Source organism: Zootoca vivipara, chromosome 16, assembly GCF_965207765.1.
Source record: "Zootoca vivipara chromosome 16, rZooViv2.hap1.1, whole genome shotgun sequence".
In the NCBI taxonomy this organism is placed as follows: Eukaryota; Metazoa; Chordata; class Lepidosauria; order Squamata; family Lacertidae; genus Zootoca; species Zootoca vivipara.
In genome coordinates this window covers 19065454-19091883 of record NC_142599.1, presented here as the reverse complement: position 1 = coordinate 19091883, position 26430 = coordinate 19065454, and the positions used below count along the sequence as shown (strand labels likewise).

Below are 26430 nucleotides of genomic sequence, written 5' to 3'. Positions count from 1 at the left end.
ACTCAAAGCATCCTTATTAAGAAGTGATAATGTGGGTGGTTTTTTGGGGGGGGGTCCCAATTCCACAAAGCAGATGTTGCTGCGTGCAATTTGATGGGAGCGCAGAGGGCTCTTTGGGGGAAACCCTGCCAGAAAGTCAAGAAGAAAGATAATGGCAATAATGACAATGATAATACACAACCCCAGAAACTCAGTATAAAGGGGAGGGGTAGAATTTTGGGGCATAAAGGGGGTGAAGTGAAATTGGGGGGGGGGGGCTTCTGAGTGAGAAATGGTGGAGGCTTGTGGGGGGGCGTATTGATATACTTATGGGGAGGGCGGAAGAGTTGCAAAGGGAGGGAGGAGTTTGATCAGGGTCAGGACCCAAGTATTCAATATGGGAACGGGGACTTAGAATTCCTACTGTGAAACGGAGGTGATATTTAGGGGGGCTACATGGGGGCAGGGGGTGGGGGCGCAAAGGGATGGGGGAGGGTCTCACGCCCAGGAATGAGGAGGGGAAGGGGGGAAGATGCTCCTACGAGGGCAGTTTTGGCGCGGGGAGGGGGGTCTTCTTTCGGACCCACCAAAGTGGCGGGGGGTGTAGGGGAGGGAAATCTCCCTGGGACGTTTCTCTTACTCCCCACCCGCCTCCCTGACTGGGAAACTGCCCCTCACCTCAGCCATCACAGCCTAACCTGCCACTCCTCGCCACTCTCTTCCCATTGGCTGAGAGGTCCTCCCCGGAGGCGGAACGTCAGGCCTCTCCCACTCCCCCACCCACCCCTGACGCATAGGGATCTGTGAAGGGATGCGAGAGTCATGCATTCCGGCTTCAATGCGAACGGCAGCCATTTGCAGGGGGCGCAAACGACGAGCGGGGATAAGGCGGCAGGAACCGCTTTGTATCCCCCGTCACCCCGAATTTCTGTAGCTCTTTAATAGGTGACCATGTACTGCGGTTCCCCACGTAATGATTTCTTACCATGTTTGCCGCTTTCCCACCCACCTCAGCACTTTCGATAGGGGACCGGAAGTGTCTGTATAGTTTTTGTTAGGCTTGTGGTCACCTTTAAGCACCTATGTTAGGAAGTGGGTGGGGACTCGACGTCTTCCGCTCTCATGGATTGGTCGAGCGGCGCTGCCGTTCAGCCCGACATACACCCTCTTCCCCTCCCACCCGCTCCCCGCTTTAGACCATAGGAGTTCGGGAGAGAGAGTGACCGGCTCCCGCCTCGGCTTTGTGCTTGGAAAAGCGGACAGGCAGGAAAAGAGGCGGGGCCGGGAATGGGGTGGCCTTGGGCGCCCCCTAGCGAAAGAGAGAAAGAAATGGAGAAAATAGATTTCTAAGCGGAAAAGTTTTTATCCTCTCAGAACATCTAGAACTCGTGGATATCTAAACAAAATAAAAATAAAAATCCTTCCAGTAGCACCTTAGAGACCAACTAAGTTTCTCATAGGTATCTATGGTTTCTAAGGTGCTACTGGAAGGATTTTGTAAATTTTGTTTTGACTACGTCAGACCAACACAGCTACCTACCTGTAACTAGTATCATGGATATCTGTTGAAGCTGAATGTCAGGAAGTTGAAGGGTCAGGACAGATTTAAAAAAGGACTTTTCTTTAACTATGGAACTCCCTCCCACAAGGAGACAGTGATGGCCACCAACCTAGATGGCTTTAAAAGAGAAATAGACCAATCAATGTAAAGTTATAGCTCTATTCTTACAGATGAGTGTCTAATGTATCACATACTATTCTTTATACTGTATTTTGTTGTGAGCCACCCAGAGTGGCTGGGGCAACCCAGTCAGATGGGGTGGGGTATGTGTCAGAGGTTATTGTGGCTACTCTTGAGTAACGGCACTCCACACCTGCTTGTCTTTAAGGTGTTTTTATTGTGCATTATATTTACAGTGCAAAGAGTCTGGAAAACATGTCTGCTTAGTCTGAGTCAGAACCTCGCAATGGCTTTTTTCTGTTTCGCGCCCAACATAAAAGCTTGGGAACCCCAAAGCGCCTCCCTTTCGTCCTACGGGGTGCCGTGCGCCTCAATTCAGGCGTCGGGAGGGGAAGGGCCGTCCTTCTGACTGCTCTCCCGTCATTTCCCCCCCAGCTGCTTCCTTCTCTACTCGGTGTTGAGGCTCTTCCCTCCCTCTCTGCGTCCTGACTCCTGTAATCTGATCTGCTACTGGACTTACTGAGAGGAACTCGACCTGATGAGGGGGGGGGGGGCTTTTCCCTATAAGCCCTCCCCCTTACAGTAAGTAATGAATTATTATTTATTATTAGGTTGAACTTCACCAAGAAGTGAAAAGTGGTCAGCTCCTCTTTTGAGACATCTTGGTCCAGGATTTCCAGAATTAGATCTCTTCAAGAGGAGCCTGCCGGATCAGGCCAATGGCCCCTCCAAGGCCAGCATCCTGTTCTCACAATGGCTGACCAGATACCCCTATGGGAAACCTGCAAGCAGGACATGAGCACAAGAGCAGCACTCTCTCAACCTCTTCCCAGCAAATGGTGTTCAGAAGTGCAATGCCTCCAGCAGTGGAGGTGGAACATAGCCTTTGGTGGCGCCCCATAAATGTGCCCCATAAATGTGCCCAGTCACCTTTTAAAGCAATCCAGGTTGATAGCCATCACTTCATCTCATGCAGTCCTGAGTTCCATAGTTTTACTTTCTTTTGCCTACTCCAAATCTGAATGTCGCCCAAAAGCGATTCACACTGCTATATTCTTTATATTCAGGGAGCGCCAAAGCAATGATTTGTGATGTACAAACAGAGCCTTTGTCAGTATCATCACACCTAGATGGTGTGATCTGGCTCCCTTGTCTGAGCTGTCACAAATCGGTCCTATGATACCTGGACTGGGGAAATGTTTACACCTGTGGCACATCATTGTGGCATCAATGTGGTGGCCTTTACTCTAGGTTGCTTGAACTTGAAAGCACCTCTGAGCATGTACAGAGGGCCATATGTTATTCAGCAAACCAAGCCACCAGTGCTTCAGGGGTTTCAAGGATTCCAGCTAAAGGCACCTGGTTTTCAATAACCTGCTAACACCTCTCTTTTTTGACAATTTAAGCAAGTGGGTGCAGTGTGGCTGAAACACCTTTGCAGGACTAATTACAATAGTATCATGGGCCAGAGGTTCCTTCCTCTTGACTTAACCATTTATTATCTCCAAGCTTATTAACTTCAGGCGCAAACACATGGGGAATTTTGCATGAGTGTCAGAGGGTTCTTTTCAGGCGATTAGCAATCAGTTCTCCGCGGCTGGTGCAAGGCAATTGATCCACTTATTTCAGTGACTTGCCTATAGCTCCTCCATCGATCACCAGCAATGGGAATGCTTTATTGAAACTCAGCCAGTGTGCTGTTCCAAAGAGATCTGTTTCCCTCAAAGCACATGCTAAGCCTCCCAAGTGGATGCTGTATCTTCCCGATTGTCACTGTGGGTCATTTACAGAGTCAAAGGTATTAAAGGCTTTCATAATTCACTTCCCCAAGCTGGCCAGCACAGCGTTGAAGGTGCAGACCGAAGCCTTGTCTGCAAGCCATTTGTAACACCCTAATCAGTGATCAACTTCCCAGCAGAGAGATGCCGTCATGGGCCATATATGCCGTAAGCCCGGCCCTTAAATTATACGCAGTGATGTTGCCCCAGGTTAAACCTGGGAGCCAGTGTGGTGTAGTGCTTAGAGTGTCGGACTAAAACCTGAGAGACCAGGGTTCGAATCCCCTCTTGGCCATGAAGCTCACTGGAGGAACCTGGGGACATTCGCTGCCTCTCTCAGCCCAACCTACCTTGCATGGTTGTTGTAGGGATTAAACGAGGAGGGGGATGACCATGGACGTCACCCTGAGCTCCTTGGAGAAAGAGGTAAAATACAAATCAAATGCAATGAAATCAATCAGTTCTCAGCATCTCCAAGTAGGGCTGGGAATAGCCCTGCCTTGATGCTGGTCTGTGACCGTATTAATAAATTCATTCATTCAATAGCCCTGCCTGTAACCCTGGAGAGCTGCTGCCAATCTGAGCTAGATGGACCAATAGGTCTGACTCAGCGGAAAGCTGCTCCCTGTGTTTTTAATGTAGTTAAACATTTGCCGCTCAATTACTTAGAGGCACCTTTTAAAATCAATTCATCTTATCCATTAAGTGTTGTAGCCCTGCTATGATACCCTAAGGCCTATACCAAAGAATGCTGAGGGCTTTAAAAAAAAAATAAAGAAAATTGTTGCTTTTTATTTATTCACTTGCTTATGTTTCCAGACTTCATCTTCTCCGCCGGATTACAAGTCTCTGTGCCTGGCTCTCATCCAAATATAATATATTAAGCGTTATTACTGAGCAAGCTCTGTCTGGACCAAAACAATTCAATTTTTTCAGAGAAAAAAATGATTTTGTACTTTGTACATGTTATAAGAATTTTGAGGTCACACATATATAATAAATGTTCATAAATTTACCAATCAAACAGTACAGGAAGACAGGCCTGAAAACCATTTTGACTCTCCCAAACTGACCAGAATTAGTGATATCCATCTTGTTGTAGGAATTTCCCCCACCCCACTGAATCACACACACACATTTCCACATGACTAGCAACTTGGGAGCCATAATCCTGTAAGTTGGAGGCTCTGCCAACTGGACATTTCCCCATCAATGGTGCCAGACTGCTAGCCATCTCATTCACAATAGAAGACTCCTCCGAACAAAAGACAGTGATCAACTCTTACGAAAATGTTAATTTCTCTTTGTGTTTAGGAATTCACACTTGGGAGGGGTGAGAGGAGGACTAGGAGAGGTGTCAAAAGTGCTCAGATTTCTACCTTTTTTGTGAGGTATTGATCACATAGCTGTGAGGTAGGAATGATGTATTGGAGATGTTTCTTGGTGATGGGAAAACTGATAAAAGTGGAGGTTCTCTTTTGTTCTGGGTTCCTTCCTTGTTCTCCTGCGTGAGGGGAAGGACCCTGTTGCAACAGCAAAAATAAAGGCTTTGCTTCTCAAACTTCTCTGGTTGGCCTCTGTTATATTCTCTGACCGATGGAGAACCCAATAAGGCAGTGTTTCTCAACCAGTGTGCCTCCAGATGTTTTGGGACTACAACTCCCATCATTCCTGACCACTGGTCTTGCTAGCTAGGGATGATGGGAGTTGTAGTCCCAAAACATCTGGAGGCACACTGGTTGAGAAACACTGCAATAAGGGCTCTTGTGTACCCCATAAGGCAGGCACGTCCAACAGGTAGATCGTGGTAGATCACTGGTAGATCACTGGCTCCCCTCAAAGAAGCTCAACAACTTCGACTCCCCTAAAAAAGGTCAACAATTTTGACCTGAACCCCTAAAAAACGGGCTTTCCTCCCTAAAAAAAGCTCAACCTGAACCCCCAAAAATGGGGGTAGATCACTGCCTGTTTTTAACTCTGTGAGTAGATCGCAGTCCCTTGGGAGTTGGCCACCCCTGCCATAAGGGAATAAGGGCAGATTTTTGCTTATTACATACATGAGAACCAGAAGCACGTATGGGTCTCAGGACATCAACATTTGATTGTTAGCCAAGTGGAAAGCTTTAATATGGGGGTGCAGAGCCTTTTTTCAACAGGGGGGCCGCATTCCATTCTGGGCAACCTTCGGGGGCGGGGCACATGCCAGGGGTAGGCGGGGCCAGGAGCAACAGCGGGTGGAGCAATCAATGTTGACTTTGCCTTTGTACAGTGGGCTACCGTAGTTTCTACACACACAAACATGTAGGCACACACAACACACTCTATCCTTCAAGCAAGAGGCACAATCAGAGTTCAAGGACACCGTCCAATGAAGCAGAAACACCCAAGCAAGGTGCAGGAGGGGATGTGGCCTGGGGAGAGTCCCAGGGCCAGACAGAGAGGCTTGGCGGGGGTCATGTTGTGCCCCTGGCTCTGATGGTCCCCACCTCTGATTTTTGGTACAAAGCAGGATCAGTGAGGGGTGTGGCCTGAGGGGCGTTAAAAGGGCCAAATAAAGAGGGCTAGAGGGCCACATTTGGTCCTTGCACCTTAGGTCCAGATCCTCAAAAGAGTCCCTATTTTCTGGGGACAGTCCCGGATTTACAAGATCTGTCCCAGTTTCTGATTTGATCCCGGAATGACCCTCTTTTCCTTAGGACATCCCTATTTTCATTGGAGAAAAGTTGGAGGGTACGGAGTTATGGAACTCCTGAGCCAAGGAGATAAGTAACCAAAGGTAGCCCTTTACACATAGGGAAGGTTTAAAAAATGTTAAATGTTTTTTTTAAGTATGTTGAAAGCTACCTAGAGTGGCTGGGGCAACCCGGAATGAACCAGGCTCTGTGAAGGGGCCCTGATCTCTTCAGAATCAGGCTCTTCCCTGAGACGCCCATTGTGTTTCTTTGGCCAATCTCTCAATGTGGGTCACCTTCCTTAAGAATAGAGATAATTCACTTTCTTCAGGAGCTTTGCCAAGAGCAATTGAAATTCTCCTTTCCCTGAGAATAGAAAAAGAATTAAGCCCAAGAGTGGATTTGTCAATGTCAGACTTTATTTTCTGCACCCAGACATCCTTTCGCTCCCATTTAAATTGAAATGCAATTGCTGGACCCGACTCCTTTTTCTGCTTTCGTTCTCCTGTCTCCAGCTCAATGACTGCGTGTCCTGATTTTCGTGTTTTGTCTCGAACATTTCAATCCGCAGGAAGCCAGAAAATGTGTTTATTGGTGGCTCTTTAATAAATACATATTTAAGTTGCTAGACATTTTTAAAGGATTCAGATGAGACGATTTACAAATATGTATACAGTATAAAGCTTGGGAAATGTGTACACGAATCGTGGGATAAGCCTTGATTAAAAATTCATTTCCAGAGGATTACTGGAATCAGGTTGTTTATTTGGGATTGCTATATTATGTTTTGAATTAGATTACCAGTAAGCTGCACTCGGGGGCCTTTGCTATGTATTTCTGTTATAATTATTGAATTGCCATCTTTGCTTGCCTCCTGATTTTGCTGGAGGTATTCAGTCTCACACTGGACCTTTAGGTTTGCAAAAGTAAGGTGGATCAAAGGCTCTGTCACCCTCGAGCAGCAAATCCTCTTCTTTTCAGTTAAATTTATTGATTTTAATGCGGCAGACAAAAAGAAAAATGATTACACTGGCAACACCCTTCCACAAGCTGCTCATGAAGCAGAAAACAGTGGTAAGTTTTAAACACCTCCTAAAGACCTATATTTAAGCAGGCATCGTTGGGCTATTAAGATTAATCACACTATTCTGTTTTGTGATTTATTGATATTTAACTCAATGTTAATTGAGACGCCTGCTTCTTGGGAGACGCCTGCTTCTTGGGAGAAAAGCAATGACAAACCTAGACAGCATCTTAAAAAGCAGAGACATCACCTTGCCGACAAAGGTCTGTATAGTTAAAGCTATGGTTTTCCCAGTAGTGATGTATGGAAGTGAGAGCTGGACCATAAAGAAGGCTGATCGCCGAAGAATGGATGCTTTTGAATTATGGTGCTGGAGGAGACTCTTGAGAGTCCCATGGACTGCAAGAAGATCAAACCTATCCATTCTTTTTTTTATTTATTGAAAAGAAACCTTTCCATTCTTAAGGAAAGCAGCCCCGAGTGCTCACTGGAAGGACAGATCGTGAAGCTGAGGCTCCAATACTTTGGCCACCTCATGAGAAGAGAAGACTCCCTGGAAAAGACCCTGATGTTGGGAAAGATGGAGGGCACAAGGAGAAGGGGACGACAGAGGACGAGATGGTTGGACAGTGTTTTCGAAGCTACCAACATGAGTCTGACCAAACTGCGGGAGGCAGTGCAAGACAGGAGTGCCTAGCGTGCTCTGGTTCATGGGGTCACGAAGAGTCGGACACGACTAAACGACTAAACAACAACTCAATGTTTCATCAATGGCTTCTCTGTTTTTACCAATGTATTCCTTTGTATTTTTGGTTTTGATTGCATTTTTCATTCTTTTTTTAAAAATACCTTTTTGTGTTTTATGTAAACTGCTTACAGGTGTTATAGAAATTCAAAGGTCTCAAATATAGAAAAAATGTCGATAATTGCACAAGGTAAACACACATACATAAATATATAAGCCACCTGTCTAAAATAGTACAGGAGAGCAATCCAAAAGCCATCTTGGCTCTGCTAAAGACTCTCAATATTTCCTCTGCCTCCTTAGTCCTCCTTGCGTGAGAACAGGGGACTTTCGTGAATGGATTTCTTTCCTATGTCATTGTTTGCTCAGATGCTCTGCATTGAGGGATGCCTGCTGGCATCCTAATTGTCTTATCAGATGCTAATGTTTTCTGTAAACTGTGTCTGGAACTATGTCAAACTTGCTAGATATTCAAGAATAACACACCTTGGCCTGCCTGAGCCACAGCAACCCCACCTTTATAGAAATGTAAAATGTCCATGTTTGTGTATGATGACGTTTCTCAGAAACCGCTTGACCGATTGCGTTGAAATTTTGACACAACGTTCCATTCCAATATGCGAGTGTTTGCATAAGCTTAAATTATATAGGTGCCGTACCTGTCACAGGTAAAAACATGATTTTGTGTACACAAATACCGCCCTCCAGTGGTCGTCAAAGGAACAGATGCCGTATCTGTTTGTGTAGCAATAGTGCCATCTGTTGGACGTCATAGACTCTTCGGGGAACCGGAGGGGGTGGTGGAACGTTTCCACGTTCCCGCCCCCTCCTCCTACCTCACCAGATCCATAGTCGCAGGATGGAGAGGGAGGGCAGCAGGTAGCAGGGCCGCCTCTAGGTAGAGTCCCGGTGGCGCGGTGCGCTAGGGTGCTGGGCCGGTAGGCGGGGCGCTGCGCGGCAAAGCCGCGTGGAAGCCATGCTGCACCCTGCGAGGGCGGGGGCGCCGGAGCGATCTCTGCCCCTCAGCGCCAGGGCGCCCGACCTGCTCGAGACTGCCCTGGCAGGTAGCCTGGGGAAGCAGGCTGGGCCTCGCCGCTCCTCACCTCACACCACCCACAGCCACTGACACCACCAACGCCACAAGAGGCAGTCTGGGCCCCGCAATCGCCACCACCACCGCCGCTGGGAGACGCAGGCCGGGCCCCGCAACTCCCATGCTGACGCCCCGAGAGCCAGGCCAGGCCGGGCCTCGCCTATCCTCACCGGACAGAAAGGGAGGCCGACAGCCAGCCCAGGAGACAGGCCGGACCTCGACACTACTTACTTCCCACACCAACGCCACAAGAGGCAGGCCGGGCCCCGCCACCACTACCACCACCTCCACCATGAGAGGCAGGCTGTCCCTCAGCCGCAGACACTGACGACGCAGACACCACAAGACGCGGGCTGGGACCCACAACCGCCTTCGCAGCGAGAGGCAGGCCGGGCCCCGCAACCGCCGACACCAGCTACAGCAACGCGTGGCCGGGTACAGCTAGTGTGAGATGTAATTTTTAACTGTAGAGAGGATGTCCTTCTTCTCCACGCCAAAATGCAAACCCTTAAAAGAGATGTTTCTTCTGGGCTCTGGGTCTCTCTTGCCTCCTTGCTAGGAGGGGAGGGAACTCAGTTGCAACAGGAAAATAAAGATCTGCCTTGCTTTCACTGCCGACCTGCTTCCATCCATTCATCTCTGACGGATTATGGATTTAGGCCCAATCCCTTGGGGCAGTTGGGCAGCAAAAGCCAACCCCCCCTGTTTTTCTTTATCAGGGGTTTGGGGTATTAAGCAATATACAAATATTGATGGTGAGGAGTGCTAGCGTTATGAGAACAGCTTTCCCAAGCAAGCAAACCGTCCCTCAAACTGGCTGGAATTTTGTTTGTTGGCGGGCGAGGATCATCAGTTATGTAAAGCAGCGACAAAACACGAGAAAGTTAAGAAGTTGAAGTAAAATTTAAGCTGGTTCCTATGAACCCAGAGAAATGGATCCTGACCCAGGGAGAGCCCAAGGATCCAGGCAAGCAGACGAATTTAAGCGTCTCCTGCCCACCAAATAACAGAGACCAAACCAGGACGTACGAAGCAAGGCACTTTTATTTTCGCTGTTGCAACAGGGTCCTTCCTCTCACGCAGGAGAACAAGGAAGGGACCCCAAACAAAGATGTCTTGCCCTTAAAAAGAAATTTGAAATTGGTTTCAGCCCACCCCCCAGAAGCATCATCCATATGTCACAGAAGGGGTGTAGCCCAAGACCCCCCCTCCCTAGATTCACCATAGGTACATCATGAAAGGGGAGGTCTGGTGGCAGTAATCTGAGCAGTCTGCACCCTGCCCCCTGCCCCCAAAACCTAATCAACAAAATTGAGAGATATTTACATTTCCCTGTTTCCCAGCCAAGTTAATCACACCCTTTTGTCTGGCACCCAGGTATCAGGATGCCAGGGATTATCACTTTAATTCCTGAGACAATGAGAAGGTTCCCCCCACCCCCCTTCTTCCTTGCAGAGGAACACCTGGTCAGAGAGAGAGTCAAAATGGTGTCAGAAAGGCCTGTCTTCCTGTGCTGCTTCAGACATGTGCCTGTACTGTACATTCATGTACATGTTTTATGAACAATTATTATTATTATATATATATATATATATATATATATATATATATATATATATATATATATATATATATATATATATATATATATATATATATATATATATATATATATATATATGACCTCAAAATTCTTATAACAAAGTCCTTGGGACAAAGTTTAAAATCCATGAAGCTAAGGCACCAAGAATGCTGTTGAACTCACAGGAGAACAGCTTTCCCCCAGCTCCATGCATACTTTTGCAAACTTCCGTCGTGTTGCCTCTTAATCGCCTTTTCTCTAAACTTAAAAAAAGCCCCAAACGCGGCAACCTTCGAAGCATTTTTTTCCCCGCCCAAAGAATTCTGGGCGCTGTAGTTTTGTTAAGGGCGCCGGCAATTGTAATTCTGCGAAGGGTGAACTACACGGCCCAGAATCCCTTGCGGGAAAGCCTGCCCTTCGAACGCGCTTTAAAGGGATAGTGTCAGGTGGCTAGTCCGCATGAAGGCTGCCGGCAGCTGACGCCCCCTTGCGGCTGTTACGAGACCCCAGGGGTCCCTCCCACGCCCGGGGAGGGGGCGGTGGTGTGCCGCATCTGAGCACCTAGATCCGCCCCAAAGCGTCGCGGCGGCGGCGGCGCCTCCTCCTCCTCCTCTTCCCTCCTCTCGGCCGGGTCTTGCTGGAGCCGCGGGCGAGAGCGAAGATGGCGACGTGGGCGTGCGGGATGCCGGCGCGGCGCTTGCTGCTAATGGCGGCGCTGCGGGGCGGAGACCCTTGCCTGGCCTGCGGAAGCGGCGGGGCCCGGTGAGCAGCTTGCCCTCCCCTCTCATCCCCACCCGGAGCCCTCCCCCGATGCTGCCTTGCGCACCTCTCCATGCCCAAAGTCTTGCGCCTCTGCCTGCGCCACGGGCGCTCCCCGGGTGCCAAAGGGTTAATCTCCAGCAAAAAAAAAAAAGGGGGGGGGAGATATCAAGTCTGCCTTAGGATCGCAACCAAGGCCCGCAACAAACCCAGGAGGAAGGAAAAGGATCTTTTTCACTTTGCGCTCTTGGAGGGCTAGTGAGGACTGGCGCTGGAAGCGACAGGGGCGGCTTTTTGCCACCGGGTGCTCTTAAAACGCAGTGGATTTTAGGGTCGTATCCAACGTTGGGGTTCTACTCATAGGAGGCCCATTGAACTTAATGGACATTACTTAACCTAGTGCCATGAACTTCAATGGGCCTGCTCTTGACTTTGTTGGATTCAACCCTTTCTGTTTTAAAATACTGTACAGTACTCATTTGCTTGACTCTTGCGAGTTTTGAGAGTCTTCTCTCTTTTCCCTCTTCTGTCTGTCATGGATGCTTTAGCTAAGATTCCTGCATTGCAGGGGGTTGGACTAGATGCCCCTTGGGTCCCTTCCAACTTCTTAAGATTCTATGACGCCTTAGGCTGCAAAGCTAATCCCATTGAACTGCAAGTAAGCCCCACTGAATCTAGCAGGATTTTTGTCTGAGTAGATGGACTTATTAGGCTTGCGCTGTAAGTAACAAATTACTGTATTTGGAAAGCTGGAATTTTGGACTAGACTAGAGATTAGCTACGAGTCCTTGGATAACAGGTCAGTCTTCTCCAACTTGGTGCCTTCCAGCAATTTTGGACTCCAGCTGCCACCGACCCCAGCATCTTATGGCTGGAGGGCACCAGATTGGGGAACACTGGTGTCCATGTTCACATAGTCGCAGCCCCTGAAGGGGCCAGTGGGGATCCTTGCCTCCCTGATGGATTGTTTACCATCTATTTTCTGAAGTTAATGAATGATCAGCATTGGTGCAAAGGTCTTGGCCTCAAAGAAAGGGTATCTCTCTCTCTCACTCTCCCCATCTCTCTCTTTATTTATCTAGTTGCCATCTTAGATCAGAGGCAGAATATTAGATCCATAACATTCGCTGGACTGGAATGGTACCCATTGCTCGGTAGAGCTGTGTTCGAGAGAAGCCGTTCGTTTTTTATTTTGCAGCTTTTGCAGAGAGATATTTTATTTTTACGTGGGGAGAGAGAGAAGCTTGATCAGAATTTCTACATAACCATATTTGTACCGTAAACTTCCCTTTCATGTCAGTTATCCAACCTTGTGACGTAGTTTTGGATTATTATTCTTCATCTCCTAGATTTTGCAGGGGGGGGGGTAGAGGTGAAATGTGGGGTCTGTCTGATTCACATTTCACTCTTATTTCACAAGATTTATATACCGATGGATTGTAATAACCTCAAAGCAGTTTGCAAAAAGAGCAAAATGTTAAAATTACCATTAAAAAAGTTTTAAACAACTGTTTTAAAATAATTTTAAAATCAACAATAAGGTAAAAAGCAGATTCAAACAGATGCTGACATTCTGCATGTCTGGATAAGCTTGCCTGAACAAAAATGTTTTCAGCTGCACCCATTTTACAGCTGGGAATGAAGCTTGGAGCAAGCTGGTATGCGAAACTAAATTAAACCACTAGCAGTTTTCCAAGCTGCAAAATGCTCCATTTGTCCTCTACCAGCTCGTTTTTTTAAGAGCCCATGTGAACTGATGCAGAATTATCCACAACACAAGGGCATAATAACTTAAAACAAGGAAGGCTACCTGCTTCAGAACCCTTATGCTGATTTATGCAAATTATAGGGACTGAAACTCATTATTGGCCTTTGAGAAGTAATGAATCGACATTTGTCCTGTTCCTTGGTCGCCTGGAGGTCATTTCTCACTCGCCATAGGCAACCAGGTGCACTGCAATTCAGAAACCTGGTCCGGATGTTTTGCTGCGAAGGCTGCCACCTCCTCTTTCCTTTTGTGGGTTGCCTTTCTGACCATAGCTGCCACGTCTCCCATTTTTTGCGGGAAACCCACGTATTTTAAACCGTTTCCTGCTGGCAGCCCGGATTGGAAAAAATCCCGTAAATCCCCCGGATTTCCTACCTGCCAGGGAGGCTCCATTTTGGGTCCTGGCGCCGCCCAATTTCCGGTGCCCAGACATGGGTAGCACGGCACTGGAAGTCGCTTCTATGCATGTCCGGACATGCGTAGAAGTGACTTCCGGTACTGCGCTACCCATGTACGGGCACCGGAAATCAGGCGGCGCCAGCACCGGAAGTTGCTTCTACGGTGTCGCTTGGGACTAGCCAACGTTCGGTGCCGCGCCGCTGCTGATCCCACATTTTTCAGCGGGAGACTTGGCAGCTATGTTTCTGACACCTGTGTTTTCTTTCAGGGACTACTCCAAAGACCACGAAAGCAGCTGGTTCCGTTCCCTCTTCGTCCACAAAGTGGACCCCCGAAAGGATGCTCATTCCAACCTCCTGTCAAAGAAAGAGACCAACCACCTGTACAAGATACAGTGTGAGCCGCCACCCCCCTTGCCCCTAAGCTTCCTTTCCCCTCTGCTCTGGCCATAAACCTCTCTGTTGCTTTCTGCTCGGGTGAGGGCAGAGGGCTGGTCCACGGGTAAGGACTAAGCAGTACCACCAGCAGCAGATTTCCTGTCTTCTGTCCAGCAAAGCATTTATTTTATTACTTTATTACGGTCATAGACCGTAAACATCTAAATAAGTAGCATGACAGTATGAATCTAAGCGAATAATTATTAAATATAGGGGAACAAGAACCAAACGTAGATTTAAACATATACATAGAATACTTAATTAAGCATAGACGATGGGTGAGCAAAAATTTATAAGAAAAATTAAAAGATCAGTTAATACAGCTATATGGGGTGGGCTTCAGAAGTGCGGATCTAACAATATGGGCCTTCAGTTTAGGATTGAATTGTAGTATAGACCATTCTTCGTCGGATACCTATCATGGCAGCGCAAAATCTGGCAACTGAATATGTGATTTCTGGGCTCTCGTCCTGTAGTAATAGGGAGATGTGGTGTTCCGAATGCCCAGGAAACTTATATAAGATGGGTTGGATAAACCTAGTTCGAATGTCTATATATTCAGCAGAGCAGCGTGGGGAGGTAGGTGATAGACGAAGAGTCTTCCAGGCTTTGCGTAAAAACCGTGGAAGCTTCTTGGTGCAGAACTTTGGCTTTCTGAAAACTTTTTAATATACGGTACAGTATATATTTTAAATTATAATTATTTTACTTTTTCACATATAAGAAACGTAATTCAAAATACAGTCGTACCTAGGAAGCTGAACGCCTTGTCAGTCGAACATTTTGGCTCCTGAACGCTGCAAACCCAGAAGTGAGTGTTCCGGGTTGCAAGCATTCTGTGGAAGCCAAATGTCCGACACGGGTTCCAATTGCATGCCAGACGAGCTCCTGCAGCCAATCGGAAGCCGCACCTTGGTTGCCAAACGGTTTGGAAGTCGAACAGATTTCCGGAACGGATTCTGTTTGGCTTCTAAGGTACGACTGTACAATAACCAACAGCAATAGCAGCTGGTGTGTTATTTCTCGGAAACAAAGTATAGCAGCAGCTTAAAGCTGGAACTGCTGCTTAGAAGAAGTTTATAATGCGTATTAAAGTCTAGTCCAATTAGGTCTCTCCATATGTTTCTCCGGATCTGGGGAGGCTGTCTCAATTGATGGTTGCGTCTCAAATGGGAGATGAATGGATGCCAGGTGTTGTAAAAGGATGAAGGAGAAACGCTTAATATTAAGGCATTGGTTGGAGGGCAACGAGTCAAGTTTCTCGACCTCATGATTACAGAAGCTACATTGACAGTCTCTGTTGCCTGTGATATAGTGACTTCTTGCTGCCTGCTTCCAACCAATCTATCAGGGTCCATGGCAGACTTAGTCAAACCACCACCACCCCACCGCCAAATCTGTTTCTTGCCTCCAAGAAGTTCCAAATTCTGTGCAAGATGCAAATAATAAACACACAGACAAACAGACACTCAGAATTAAGTGTGCTGGTTAAGCAGGAATAATGCACAAAAAATAATATCCCAGTATCTGAAGTGCTGTCACGTGGAGCAAGCTGTTTTTCTGCTGCTCCAGGAGATAGGACCCAAACCAATGGATTCAAACAACAAGGAAGGAGATTCTGACGGAGCGTTCAGAAGAACTTTTGAGTTGTTTGACAGTGGAATGGGCTCCTTTGGAAGGTAGTGGCCTTTTCCCTTCATTGGAGGTTTTTAAACACTGGTGGAATGGGCCACCTGTCAGCGATTCTTTAGCCATAATTCCTGTCTCGCAGGGAGCTGGACTCGATGACCCTTGGGGTGCCTTCCATCTCTACAGTTCTAGGATTCCATTTCAAAACAAAACACCCTGTTGCCGTTACTTGAGAATTTGAGAACAGAATCTGGATTCTGGAATAGAATCTGGATTCTTGATGGGTCTTTTATCTGGCCAGAATACTTGTTGCTTCAGGAAATGTGTTGTTATTTCTTTGGTGCAGAATGCTTTCTGTGGTGCTGTGGGGCAGCCACAAATAATTTCCCTGCTAGCTCACCAGGGGAGCGAGTTGGTGCTGTTCAAGGAGACTCTTTTCCTGCAAGCTCGGTTGCTTCCTCCGCTCTTCCTCCCTCCCCGTTGTTTTGCATTTGATGCTAAGCCAAATGCAACTGTTTTCTTTGTCATTTCAGTCCACAATGTGAAACCTGAGTGCCTGGATGCCTATAACAACCTGACGTAAGTCTCTCCCGCTGTCAGGAATCCTGAGATTGAGAAGAGAGGTTATTTTAAAGGCCCTAACGACAGCATAGTGCAATTCAATAATAAAATTCCACAAACGGGAATTCTGCTGCAGTGTTCAGGGAGCCGTCCAGTTCCTACTCCCATCTTCCCAGAGACTCCATTCCTTTTAAAATATTTATTTATTTATTTGGTCTTTCAAATTAAAATTTTACAGAGATATATAACAACAACAACAACAACAACAACAACAACAACAATTTATTATTTATACCCTGCCCATCTGGGCGGCTTACAACAGAAAAATGAAATAAAACAATTAAACATTAAAAGCCTCCCTAAACAGGGCTGCCTTCAGATGTCTTCTAAAAATCTGGTAGCTGTTTTTCTCTTTGACATCTGATGGGAGGGCGTTCCACAGGACAGGTGCCACCACCGAGAAGGCCCTCTGCCTGGTTCCCTGCAACTTGGCTTCTCGCAACGAGGGAACCGTCAGAAGGCCCTCGGTACTGGACCTCAGAACGATGGGGGTGGAGACATATTAAGTGTGAATCATAAAAACAAGATTCCAAGGAATCTCCTGGACTTCCATCCTCCCCTTTGTGGGTCCCTATTATTAATAATTTCCTCTGGCATCTTTTATGATGATACAAATCTTTTTACCTGTTCCATTATGTCCAGAATTCATCCTTAAACTACAAGTGATATTCCAATCCTACTAACGATTTTAACTGTTTACAGTGGTCTTTAAGATAAGTTACAATTTCCCCCCATTCCTTATTAAAATTTTTAGTATTCCTGATTTCTGAGTCTTCCAGTCTTTTTAGCCATTTTGGCATAGTCCATAAGCTTCATCTGCCATTCTTCCTGGTCAGGACTTTATCTTCTTTCCATTTCTGGGCCCCCAGACACTCCATTCCATCCATCCTGTCCTTTCCAGGTACTGCATTCTGCCCCCCCCCCTAAGTTTTCCTTTAAAAAAATCAGACAGCATTTGTTTAAAAGTATAGTGTGTTCTCAGCCTTGTTTTTAGAGGCAGGGGCTGTGTGTAAGGAGGAACATAATTTAAAATCCAATAAACAACAACAATAGCTAGAGGTGTATTAAATTGTGTGTGTGGAGAGAGAGAGAGAGAGAGAGAGAGAGAGAGAGAGAGAGAGAGAGAGACGCTTTTCAACTTTTCATAATACTAGGTCCGCCTGTGAAGGCACCTGCCTGATATCAACAGGCAGGGAGTTCCAAAGTGTAGGTGCTTTGGGGAATTTTAGGGACAGAACTACCCAAACATTATAGAAGTTTATTCATGTGTGTGACTACAGTGGCAAGAATGTTACTCGTCCCAAAAATGGAAAGAAGTAGTCCCAGAGAAAGAAGAATGGGTACAAAAACTTGCGGAATATGCAGAAATGGCAAAAACGTACCAGGAAAAATAAGAAATCAAGATAACAAGCTTTTTTTTTATAAAGGAATGGAAATAGTTTATTGAATATTTACAAACAGATAAGAACATTGGTAGGATTATTGTAATAACCTGCAGTTTTTAAAGAGTATATGTTTAAAGTAAATGAGTAAATGAAGTTAATTTGGAATATGTGGGGGGGGGGATAATTTAAGCAACCGCAGAAAGGGGGGAGTCGAGTTTTGAAATGTTTAAATGATTGTAAAATTATTGAAATGTATAAAACTGACAATAATAAAACCATAAAAATTCAGTCTAATCTAATTAGCAGTGTCAAAATATCTTCAGAACATCTTCAGGACTAGCTAAAGAGGATCCAGTGATATTAACCGCTGTAGTCCCTAAGTAGTAACACTCCTTTTAATCAGTTTTCTTTTAAACAACTGTTAAAATTTATACTTATTGCCTATTTTTAGATTATTATTGTTTTTCTTTTATTATGTACTGCATATTTATGTGTGTGCTGGTCAAGAACCGTAATAATAAATTTGAATTAAATTGAATAAAACAAAACCAAAAGTGTAGGTGCCGCCACACTAAAATATCAAGTTTTTACAAATGCGGAGCAGGCATTACGTGGTACTTGTAACAGTGCCAGTTCTGCTGATCGAAGTGGTTGAAGGGACAAATGTGGACTAAGGTGATGCCGTAGGTATTGTTATGAATAATTGCTGCTAACAATAAATGTGAGCCTTGGCTATACCCACCTTGCCTGTCGATTCCATGTCTGCTTTGCAGGGAGCAGGTACTTCCAAAGCTGCACTCGGACTCGGACTACCCCTGCGACCTGGTTGGCAACTGGAATACTTGGTACGGTGAACAGGACCAGGCAGGTGAGGGGGCAGGGCCAACCATGCAGGGTGGGTTTAGGGGCCTTTGAGTTCTACCTTGACAGGAAGTTCATTGCATATGACTCGGGGAGCCATAGTGATTCAGCCCATTCTCCCCCTCCGTCTTTTTTTTTTTTAAAAAAAAAAAACAAATCCGTAATCTGTTAGCCACTGCCTCTAATCAGAACCTCCATCATCATCACTTTCAATTTGTATACCGTCTTTCTATCTTAAAATACTCAATGTGGTTTACAAGCTGAAGAAACAAAGAATGTACGGGATCGGAGTGAAGTAGCAGTGGAAGAAGATTGGAAGAAATTTTAAATTTATTTAAAGAATAAACGTATAATAGATTAGAATTAGTGGAAGTGAGGGAGATAAAATAGAGGTTGTAGATAATACAATGGTGTGAAATAAGTATTGATAGAAGTTAAGGACAATCTAATTAAGAAGTAAGATCTAGATAGAATATAAAAGGATAAGATATAAAAGATTAAAGAATTAAGGTATAGTTAAAGTAACAATTAGAATTTATATAAGATTTAGAGTTTACTACGGGGGATATGTAAAGAATCGCAGAAGGAGGTGGAATGAGGAAGTCAATAGATTGGAAATAAGGGTTATAGTTAGAATTTTTGTTTTTGCATTTTTGTATTTTTTTGTATTCTTGTTTTTTCTTTTTTATGTTTTGTAATTTTCTTTGTGTGTTTTGTATTTTTGTATGTTTTGTTGTTTGAGAAAATCTTTAATAAATACACTTAAAAAAAAGAAACAGCAACAAGTAAAAAAAAGAAACAAAGAATGTACACCTTATAATAATCTAATGCAATACAAAAATGTGATAATAAAACACAACTTTAAAATAAGTAACCTGCATCAAACAAAGTAACATTCAACAATCATTAGAACAGTATAGAATAATAATATCAGCATATAAAAATTAAACAGAAATCCACTCTTGACAATTACAATACATGATTTCTAAACTACAATCAGTAAAACAACGGCAAGCCACAGTGCATAAAATAATACAACACAAATTGAGAAGCAGAGACTCTCATGTGCAAGAGCAATACATCCACAATTACTAGATGCTGTGTGCATTCCCAAAGGAGGCTCTCGAGATTCAGCCCTTCCTCCTCCCGATAAAAAAAGGGGAATTTCAAGACTTGATCAACCACAATCGCCTTCTGCATGCAAAATGGATGCTCTAGCAGTGAGCCACGTGGATGTTCGCTTTCAGCTGGGGTTTCTGGCCTGTTTCTTTGTTTGGGCTTGCACGGATTTGAGGCTCTCCTCTTCTTGTCCTAGTGCACCTCTGGCGATTCACCGGTGGTTACCCAGCCCTCGTGGACTGCATGAACAAGCTGAAACAGAACCAGGTACCAAGCACAGGTCTCTCTTCTCCAGGTGTACTGCTGGCAAGCCGGTGGTGGCACTGCCAGGCCACATCTGGCTAGCTGGTCTCTGCAGCAAAGAGCCGGCAGCAATCTTAATGGCACAGTTGAGTAGCCAAGGTGATGCCTTCCAGATGTTGGGGGTCCCCAACTCCCATCGGTCCAGCCAGCATGGCCCTCGATCAAGAATGATGGGACACCTGGAACATGCCAACATAGGAAGGCCTTTGGTCCAGCGAGCTTAGTGTTGTATACTCTGACTGGCAGCAGCTCTCCAGGGTTTCAGACAAAGAGTTTCTCTCAGCCTAACATGGAGATGTTGGGGATTGGACCTGGGACCTTCTGCATACATAGCAGATGCTCTACCACTGAGTTGTGGCCCTACCACATTGGATACCCTCTGGGTAGAGTGTTAGGCTTGTGCATTTGACCCCTGGTTCAAGTCCCTGGCTAACTATAATAATTTATTATTTATACCCCGCCCATCTGCCTGGGTTTCCCCAGCCACTCTGGGCAGCTCCCAACAGAATTAAAACATCAAACATTAAAAATGTCCCAATACAGGGCTGCCTTCTGATGTCTTCTAAAAGTTAGATAATTGTTTATTTCCTTGACATCTGATGGGAGGGTGTTCCACAGGGCGGGTGCCACTACCAAGAAGGCCCTCTGCCTGGTTCCCTGTAAACTCACTTCTTGCAGGGAGGGAACCGCCAGGAGGCCCTCGGAGCTGGACCTCAGTGTCCGGGCTGAACGATGGGGGTGGAGACGCTCCTTCAGGTATACTGGGCCGAGGACATTTAGGGCTTTATAAAGTTCGGCACCAACACTCTGAATTGTGCTCGGAAATGTACTGGGAGCCAATGTAGGTCTTTCAGGACCGGTGTCATATGGTCTCGGTAGCCATTCCTTGTCACCTGTCTAGCTGCTGCATTCTGGATTAGTTGCAGTTTCCAGATCACCTTCAAACTCTGGCTGGGTTGACCCAAACAATAACCATCTGACATATAAGTACTGTCAACACATGACTTTCAGTGAGGACTAGAAACTCGCTTGAAAGAATATAAGAACCAAATTCCATGCTTACACAGCACAACACTAGCCCACTCTCTTGGATCATGCCCCCCCCCCCCATGGAAAGTACTGAAAGCCCACAGCTAAGTGCCGAAGTGACCCTTTTGATCTTTCCCCCTCTTCAGGAGTACCTGGAATTCCGGAAGGAGAGGAGCGAAATGCTGCTGTCCCGAAGAAACCAGCTGCTATTGGAGTTCAGCTTTTGGAATGAGCCTTTGCCACGACCTGGGCCCAATATCTATGAACTGAGGACGTACAAGCTGAAAGTGAGTTCTGGGGGCTGAATGTTAGGGAGGGGGCGGATGTTACAGCTCAGGGTACTAATATCTCCTGGAACATTTCTGCCAATATGAAACCTACACGGGCCATCGGGTCATCTGACGCCCTTCTGGGAAAGCATATGGTCAGCGAGGCAATTGAGGAGTTTGTTGGACCTTGCATTCTCTGCAGAATTTGAGTTCTAACAGGTATTGGAATAGTTGAAGTCTCCTATGACTACTGTATCCCTCCATTTTGAATGTTTGGTAATCTACTCTAGGAAGGCATCAGTCTGGCTTGGAGGTCTATAGCACACACATCCCCAACTGAAAGGTCACTGTTGTTTCGCTCTCCTACAGTTTTCACCCATATACTCTCAATCTGCCTTCCGTGCTCCAGGTCATGGATCTTTTCACAAGTGTATATATCCTTTACGTACAATGCATCTCCCCTGCCCTTCCTCTTTGGACTATTCCTTTTGAATAGATTATACCCCGCAATTTCTACATTCCAGTCATGAGTCTCATCCCACCAGGTTTTAGTAATTTCTATTAGGTCATATTTTCCATCGTGTATTAAAAGCTCAAATTTGACTTGCTTGTTTCCCATACTCTGTGCATTAGTGTAGAGACAACTGAAACAATGAGTCATTTCCTCCAAATGCTTCCTCCTTGTAGTTTCCCGCCCTTTAGTAGGTTTCTGGAGCACCACTTCAGTTTCCTGTGCATCAATGAAGCTACATGCCCAAAAGATTGAGCTTGGGAAGCTCACCACAACTCTTCGGGAGAGCTTTCCCTGAAGTTTTGCAATCATGACTACAAGCTGTGCACATCACCTCTCCCTTTTGCTTTCAGCCTGGGACCATGATTGAGTGGGGAAATAACTGGTAAGCAGATTTTTCAAATACCTTTTATGTGCCTTTATCCAAAAGATCATTTACGGGAGGTGGAGCTGCTGGCCTTACAAGACCGTACAAGGAGGAGTAGCTTCCACTGCCCCTTTCAGAAAAAAGAAAGAAAAAAGGTTTCTAAGGCTGAAAGCTTAACCTTGCTTCCTTGGGAGTAGGCCCCACTGAATTTAGTGGGACTTGCGTCAGGATTGTAGATATAAGCAGCAAAAAACCAAGCCTGTCTTCATGAAGCCAGCTTTGAGCTTCCACAAATAGTGGTGGGTGTGTCAATTTCAGTTCCTCATTTATCCCAAACTTAAGTTCATTTTGCTACATAAATGGGTTGTGTGGGTTGTTGTTTTTTACCACTTAGAGATTTTTGGAAATACTGGTTTCTATGTACTTAGATTTCTACTAACACATAGACTTTGCTCGTTAGGTAAAAGTGAAAGAGACAGTTTTGCCATTTCCCCTTAAGGCACTGTTTTTGTACAGTGGGACCTCGACTTACGAATTTAATCCATTCCGAATGCACACTCGTAGGTCGAAAACTTCGTAAGTCAAGTTTCCCATAGGAAAAGCGGTTTCCCATAGGAATGCATTGGAAACGAAAAAAATCGTAAGTCGAGGAAACCGCATCTAAAAACTCGTAAGTCGAGGAAACCGCATCTAGCCGCGAACGGGTTTTCCATTCGGATGTCGGAAAAATCGTAAGCGCGCAGCCACTTTTCCCGCTCGTAAGTCGAAAACGTCGGATGTCGAGGAGCTCGTAAGTCGAGGTCCCACTGTACGTTGCTTTCTGTGCTGCATGCATTTTTATGCGCACTTCGAAGGACGCAATGCACCCATCGCATAGCTGGGGAGCCTGTGCTGTTGGACTATAGCTCCCATCATCCCTCACTTGGGGCCATGTTGGCTGCTGGCTGGGAGTTGTAGGCCCATAACCTCTGGAGGGCTACATCCCTGAAGTCGTGGGGCAAGCGCAGGTTTGCTGTTCTCTCTTTGGGTAGGGCAGAAATGGCCAATGATAGCGATTCATTTATTACTTGTTTGCGTCTTGCTCTCTCCCTTGATTGGTGAACAGGGCACGGGCCATTAAATATCGCCAAGAGAACCAGGAAGCTGTGGGCGGCTTCTTCTCACAGATCGGGGAGCTGTACATCGTGCATCACTTGTGGGGTAAGTGGCTGCCCAAATGGGGCTGATGAAAAGTGTTGAAGTCCAAAAGATCCAGAGGGTCTTGGGGGAAGACATCCCTACACCCCTCTCAAAAAGCCTGTGGCCATGAGCTCCATTGGGTTACCCCTGAATTGCCTGCCCTTCTGTACATTTCATAGAAACAGAGAATTGTATAGAAGGGACCCCCCCCCCAAGGGTCATCAAGTCCAACCCCCCTGCTATGCTGGAATCTCAGCTAAAGCATCCATGACAGATGGCATCCAACCTCTGCTTAAAAACCTCCAAGGAAGGAGAGCCCACAATCTCCCAAGGGAGACTATCCACTATCAAAAGGCTCTTAACTGTCAGAAAATTCTTCCTGATGTTTAGCCAGAATCTCCTTTCTTGTAATTTGAAGCCATTGGTTCAAGTCCTACCTTCCATTCATTCTTCCATGTGACATCCCCCCTTCCCGCCTTCAGATATTTGAAGATGGCTATCATATTTCCTCTCAGCCTGCTCTTTTCCAGTCTAAACATACCCAGTTTCCTTCAACTGTTCCTCATAGGGCTTGGATCCCAGATCCTTGATCATGTCTTGGTTGCCCTTCTCTGCCCCCTTTCCAGGTTGTCAACATCTTTCTTAAATTGTGGTGCCCAGAACTGCACTCCAGGTGTGGCCTGACAAAGGCAGAACAGAGTGGTCCTATGACTTCCCCTTGGTCTGGACACTATAATTCTGTTGATGGAGCCTAGAATAGTGTTAGCATTTTTTGCTGCTGCATCACACTGTTGACTCATGTTAAGCTTGTGGTCTACCAAGACTGCATTAGCTTTTTCTGCTGCTTAACATGAGTCAACCACTTTATGCAGCGGCCACAAAGCTTCCCGTGTCGACGAGCTTTACTGTGATGTTGTGGTTTGCTGTCGTTCTAGCCTACAGGGACCTGCAGTCTCGAGAGGAGACGAGGAACGCTGCCTGGAGAAAGCGAGGGTGGGATGAGAACGTTTACTATACAGGTGAGGCATCTTTTTCACAGTGGTGGCTGGTATTCAGGGCTGATGGCTTGCAAGGCAGGAGACCAACATTAGGGGGAGCCAGCCCAGAACCAATGACAGACTCTGGGAATGAGACAGAGATGAGAGCACTTCTTTTGCACTCCCTGCCTTGGCTGATCTCTCACAGAGTCCCTGGTGCTTAGAGAAGCTGTTTTTCTGAACATCCTCTGCAGGAAAAAGCTTTGCTTCCCCCTAATCCTTAGGGTCCCATTTCCAAAATTCTTCTTTTGAGCTTGAATATGAAATTCAGGAGTTGCTTATCCAGGTGTACCCTCACACCAGGGGTGCTGTACTAGATCTGGCCAGTGGGCTGAACACTTATATCTGCCACCCTCCTCCAAGTTTGACAGGCGGCGTGGCCATCCCACCTGTCAATCACCTGGCACCAGGTGACTTGCTTTTGCCATTGTGGACAGTTAGCTGGTCAGAGGGAGAAGAAGGAGCAAACTGGAAGGAGGAGGTGTCAGAAGCTGAAGAGGTAACCGGGTTTAGTGAGGAGAGAGAGTCTGTGGCAGAGAGCAGTTCAGAATCAGAGGCAGGAGAGGAGGAGGACCAAGGGGCAGAGATTAGGTGGGCTGCTGAAGAAAGCAGGAAGTCTCCCCCTCCTGTTGCGACCAGCTTCCCTCTTCCCTGGTCTCCCAGAACCAAAGGAGGCATGAAGGCAGGGAATTCCCAGGTGGTTTGGGAAGAACATGGGGGAAGAGGAGACTTAGGGAGCTGTGGGGACCTTCGGTCTTCGCAAGTGCCTCATCGGGGCAAGACCTACTGGGAAGCCTTGCTGTGCTCACTAGGCCTGAGCCGCTTTGTCTCTTCGAAGAGTTAACTTCACTGGCGCCTTGTGAGTTCCTGCTGGCCTCTCCCCCTGGGAGAACTCAGTCCTTGGAGAAGTCCTTCCTTCTATGAATTGTCAGTGCTCGGTTTTGGTGTCCTTGGACCAGAGAGCTTGTGTGGGGCTCCCGGTTGAGGGTGAGGGTGGAGGGGGCAGTGAGAGGCAGGATCCTCTGCTCTGTGTCCTTGCCGAGTGACCACCGGGTTTTCCTTTTGCAGTGCCTCTGGTCCGGAGCATGGAATCGCGAATCATGATCCCCTTGAAGATCTCCCCCTTGCAATGATGCTGTCGCCAGGCGCCCTCTCTCCGCACAAAACACGCAGAAAGAAATTGAGCTGGACGCATTTTCCTTCGCCCGGATCCTCTCTGCACTCTTTTCTGACCTTCTCTTCACCCCATCACCTGCCCCCCACCTTCTCTTGCCGTTTTGTCTGGAGACCCACCTCCTTGCCTTCCTCCTCCCTTTCCCTTCCGGTCTCTTGGTTTCCAGAAGGTGCGTCGGAATCCTGCTGAGCTCATCTTTTTGATGCTGAGAAGCTTGGAGGCTTGACGTGTTGCCATAGATGGGCGACCCAGTCTGGCTTGTTCCAGAGGCTGATGATTCTTTGGATGAAGCTGCTGAGGGGGGTGCTGGCTGTTGCTTGTTGTGGCATACACAATTATCTTGAGATTCGTTAAGAGGCCCCTGCTCCCCTCCTGGAACTACAGTTCCCAGAGTTCCCTGGGGAAAGGGATTGATTATTAAACCGATCTGGGAATTGTAGTGCTGGGAGGGGAATATCCGACGCGGGTTCTGCGGCTTCCGATTGGCTGCAGGAGCTTCCTGCAGCCAATTGGAAGCCGCGCCTTGGTTTCCAAACGTTTTGGAAATTGAATGGAAGTTGAATGGTTTCCGTTCAACTTCCGAGGTACGACTATAATGCACAACAGGGTAGCGTTCTCGGTAATGTATTGAATGTGTACTTCGGGTGTGGGGAACCTTTATAACCTGCTGGATGTTGCTGAACTATAATTCCCATGGTCACGCTGGCCTTGCTTGTTGGAAGTTGTAGTTCTGCAGCCTCTGAAAGGCCAAAAGTGTCGTCCTCCTAGCCTGCTTAGCTTGGTCTCTCTATAATGCACAGACCGAAAAATCCCTGGTGGTTTAAATGTGGTCGCCCAGCTGTGAGTTAAGAGAGGAGGTGGAGAGAGACAAGGTCCTCTCAATGGCACAATTCATCTTTTCTCTTGACCAATTACCCATCTCTGTGTAGCATAGTGAGGCTGTGCTTGTTCTTATTTTAAGTGCTCTTCTGCCTAGGGACCATGTTAAAACAGCCTAGCTGCACATGCAATAAAATATTTAATATACTA

The 26430-nt window shown here is 46.4% G+C and overlaps 2 protein-coding genes across 9 annotated transcripts in view; one reads left to right on the top strand and one right to left on the bottom strand.

The window, feature by feature from the left end:
* Nucleotides 1–720, bottom strand: part of NF2 (NF2, moesin-ezrin-radixin like (MERLIN) tumor suppressor) — a 96041-nt gene extending 95321 nt beyond the window's left edge. For 4 of the 8 annotated variants that reach the window (XM_088660131.1, XM_035097615.3, XM_060269675.2 and 1 more), the window contains exon 1: nt 658–710. The gene's annotated coding sequence lies outside the window, so the exon portion shown is untranslated. Of the gene's footprint in view, nt 1–657 lie in introns of all 8 variants that reach the window. The other 4 variants (XM_088660132.1, XM_088660133.1, XM_088660130.1 and 1 more) reach the window with 4 other exon arrangements.
* A 10473-nt stretch (nt 721–11193) lies between these two features.
* On the top strand, nt 11194–26430 carry NIPSNAP1 (nipsnap homolog 1). The gene is made up of 10 exons (XM_060269983.2): nt 11194–11316; nt 13749–13876; nt 16080–16125; nt 18326–18420; nt 19729–19799; nt 21011–21151; nt 21998–22029; nt 23117–23211; nt 24126–24209; nt 25296–26430. The coding sequence occupies exons 1-10, from the start codon at nt 11216–11218 to the stop codon at nt 25358–25360; spliced, it is 858 nt and encodes a 285-aa protein (XP_060125966.2). The 5' UTR covers nt 11194–11215; the 3' UTR covers nt 25361–26430.

Excerpts from the sequence above, each read along its gene's own strand:
- NIPSNAP1 (XM_060269983.2), top strand. The coding sequence starts at position 11,216 with ATGGCGACGTGGGCGTGCGGGATGCCGGCGCGGCGCTTGCTGCTAATG. Across the intron at positions 21,152-21,997 it reads TGAGGACGTACAAGCTGAAA|CCTGGGACCATGATTGAGTG; the intron begins GTGAGTTCTGGG and ends TTTTGCTTTCAG. Across the intron at positions 24,210-25,295 it reads TGAGAACGTTTACTATACAG|TGCCTCTGGTCCGGAGCATG; the intron begins GTGAGGCATCTT and ends TTCCTTTTGCAG.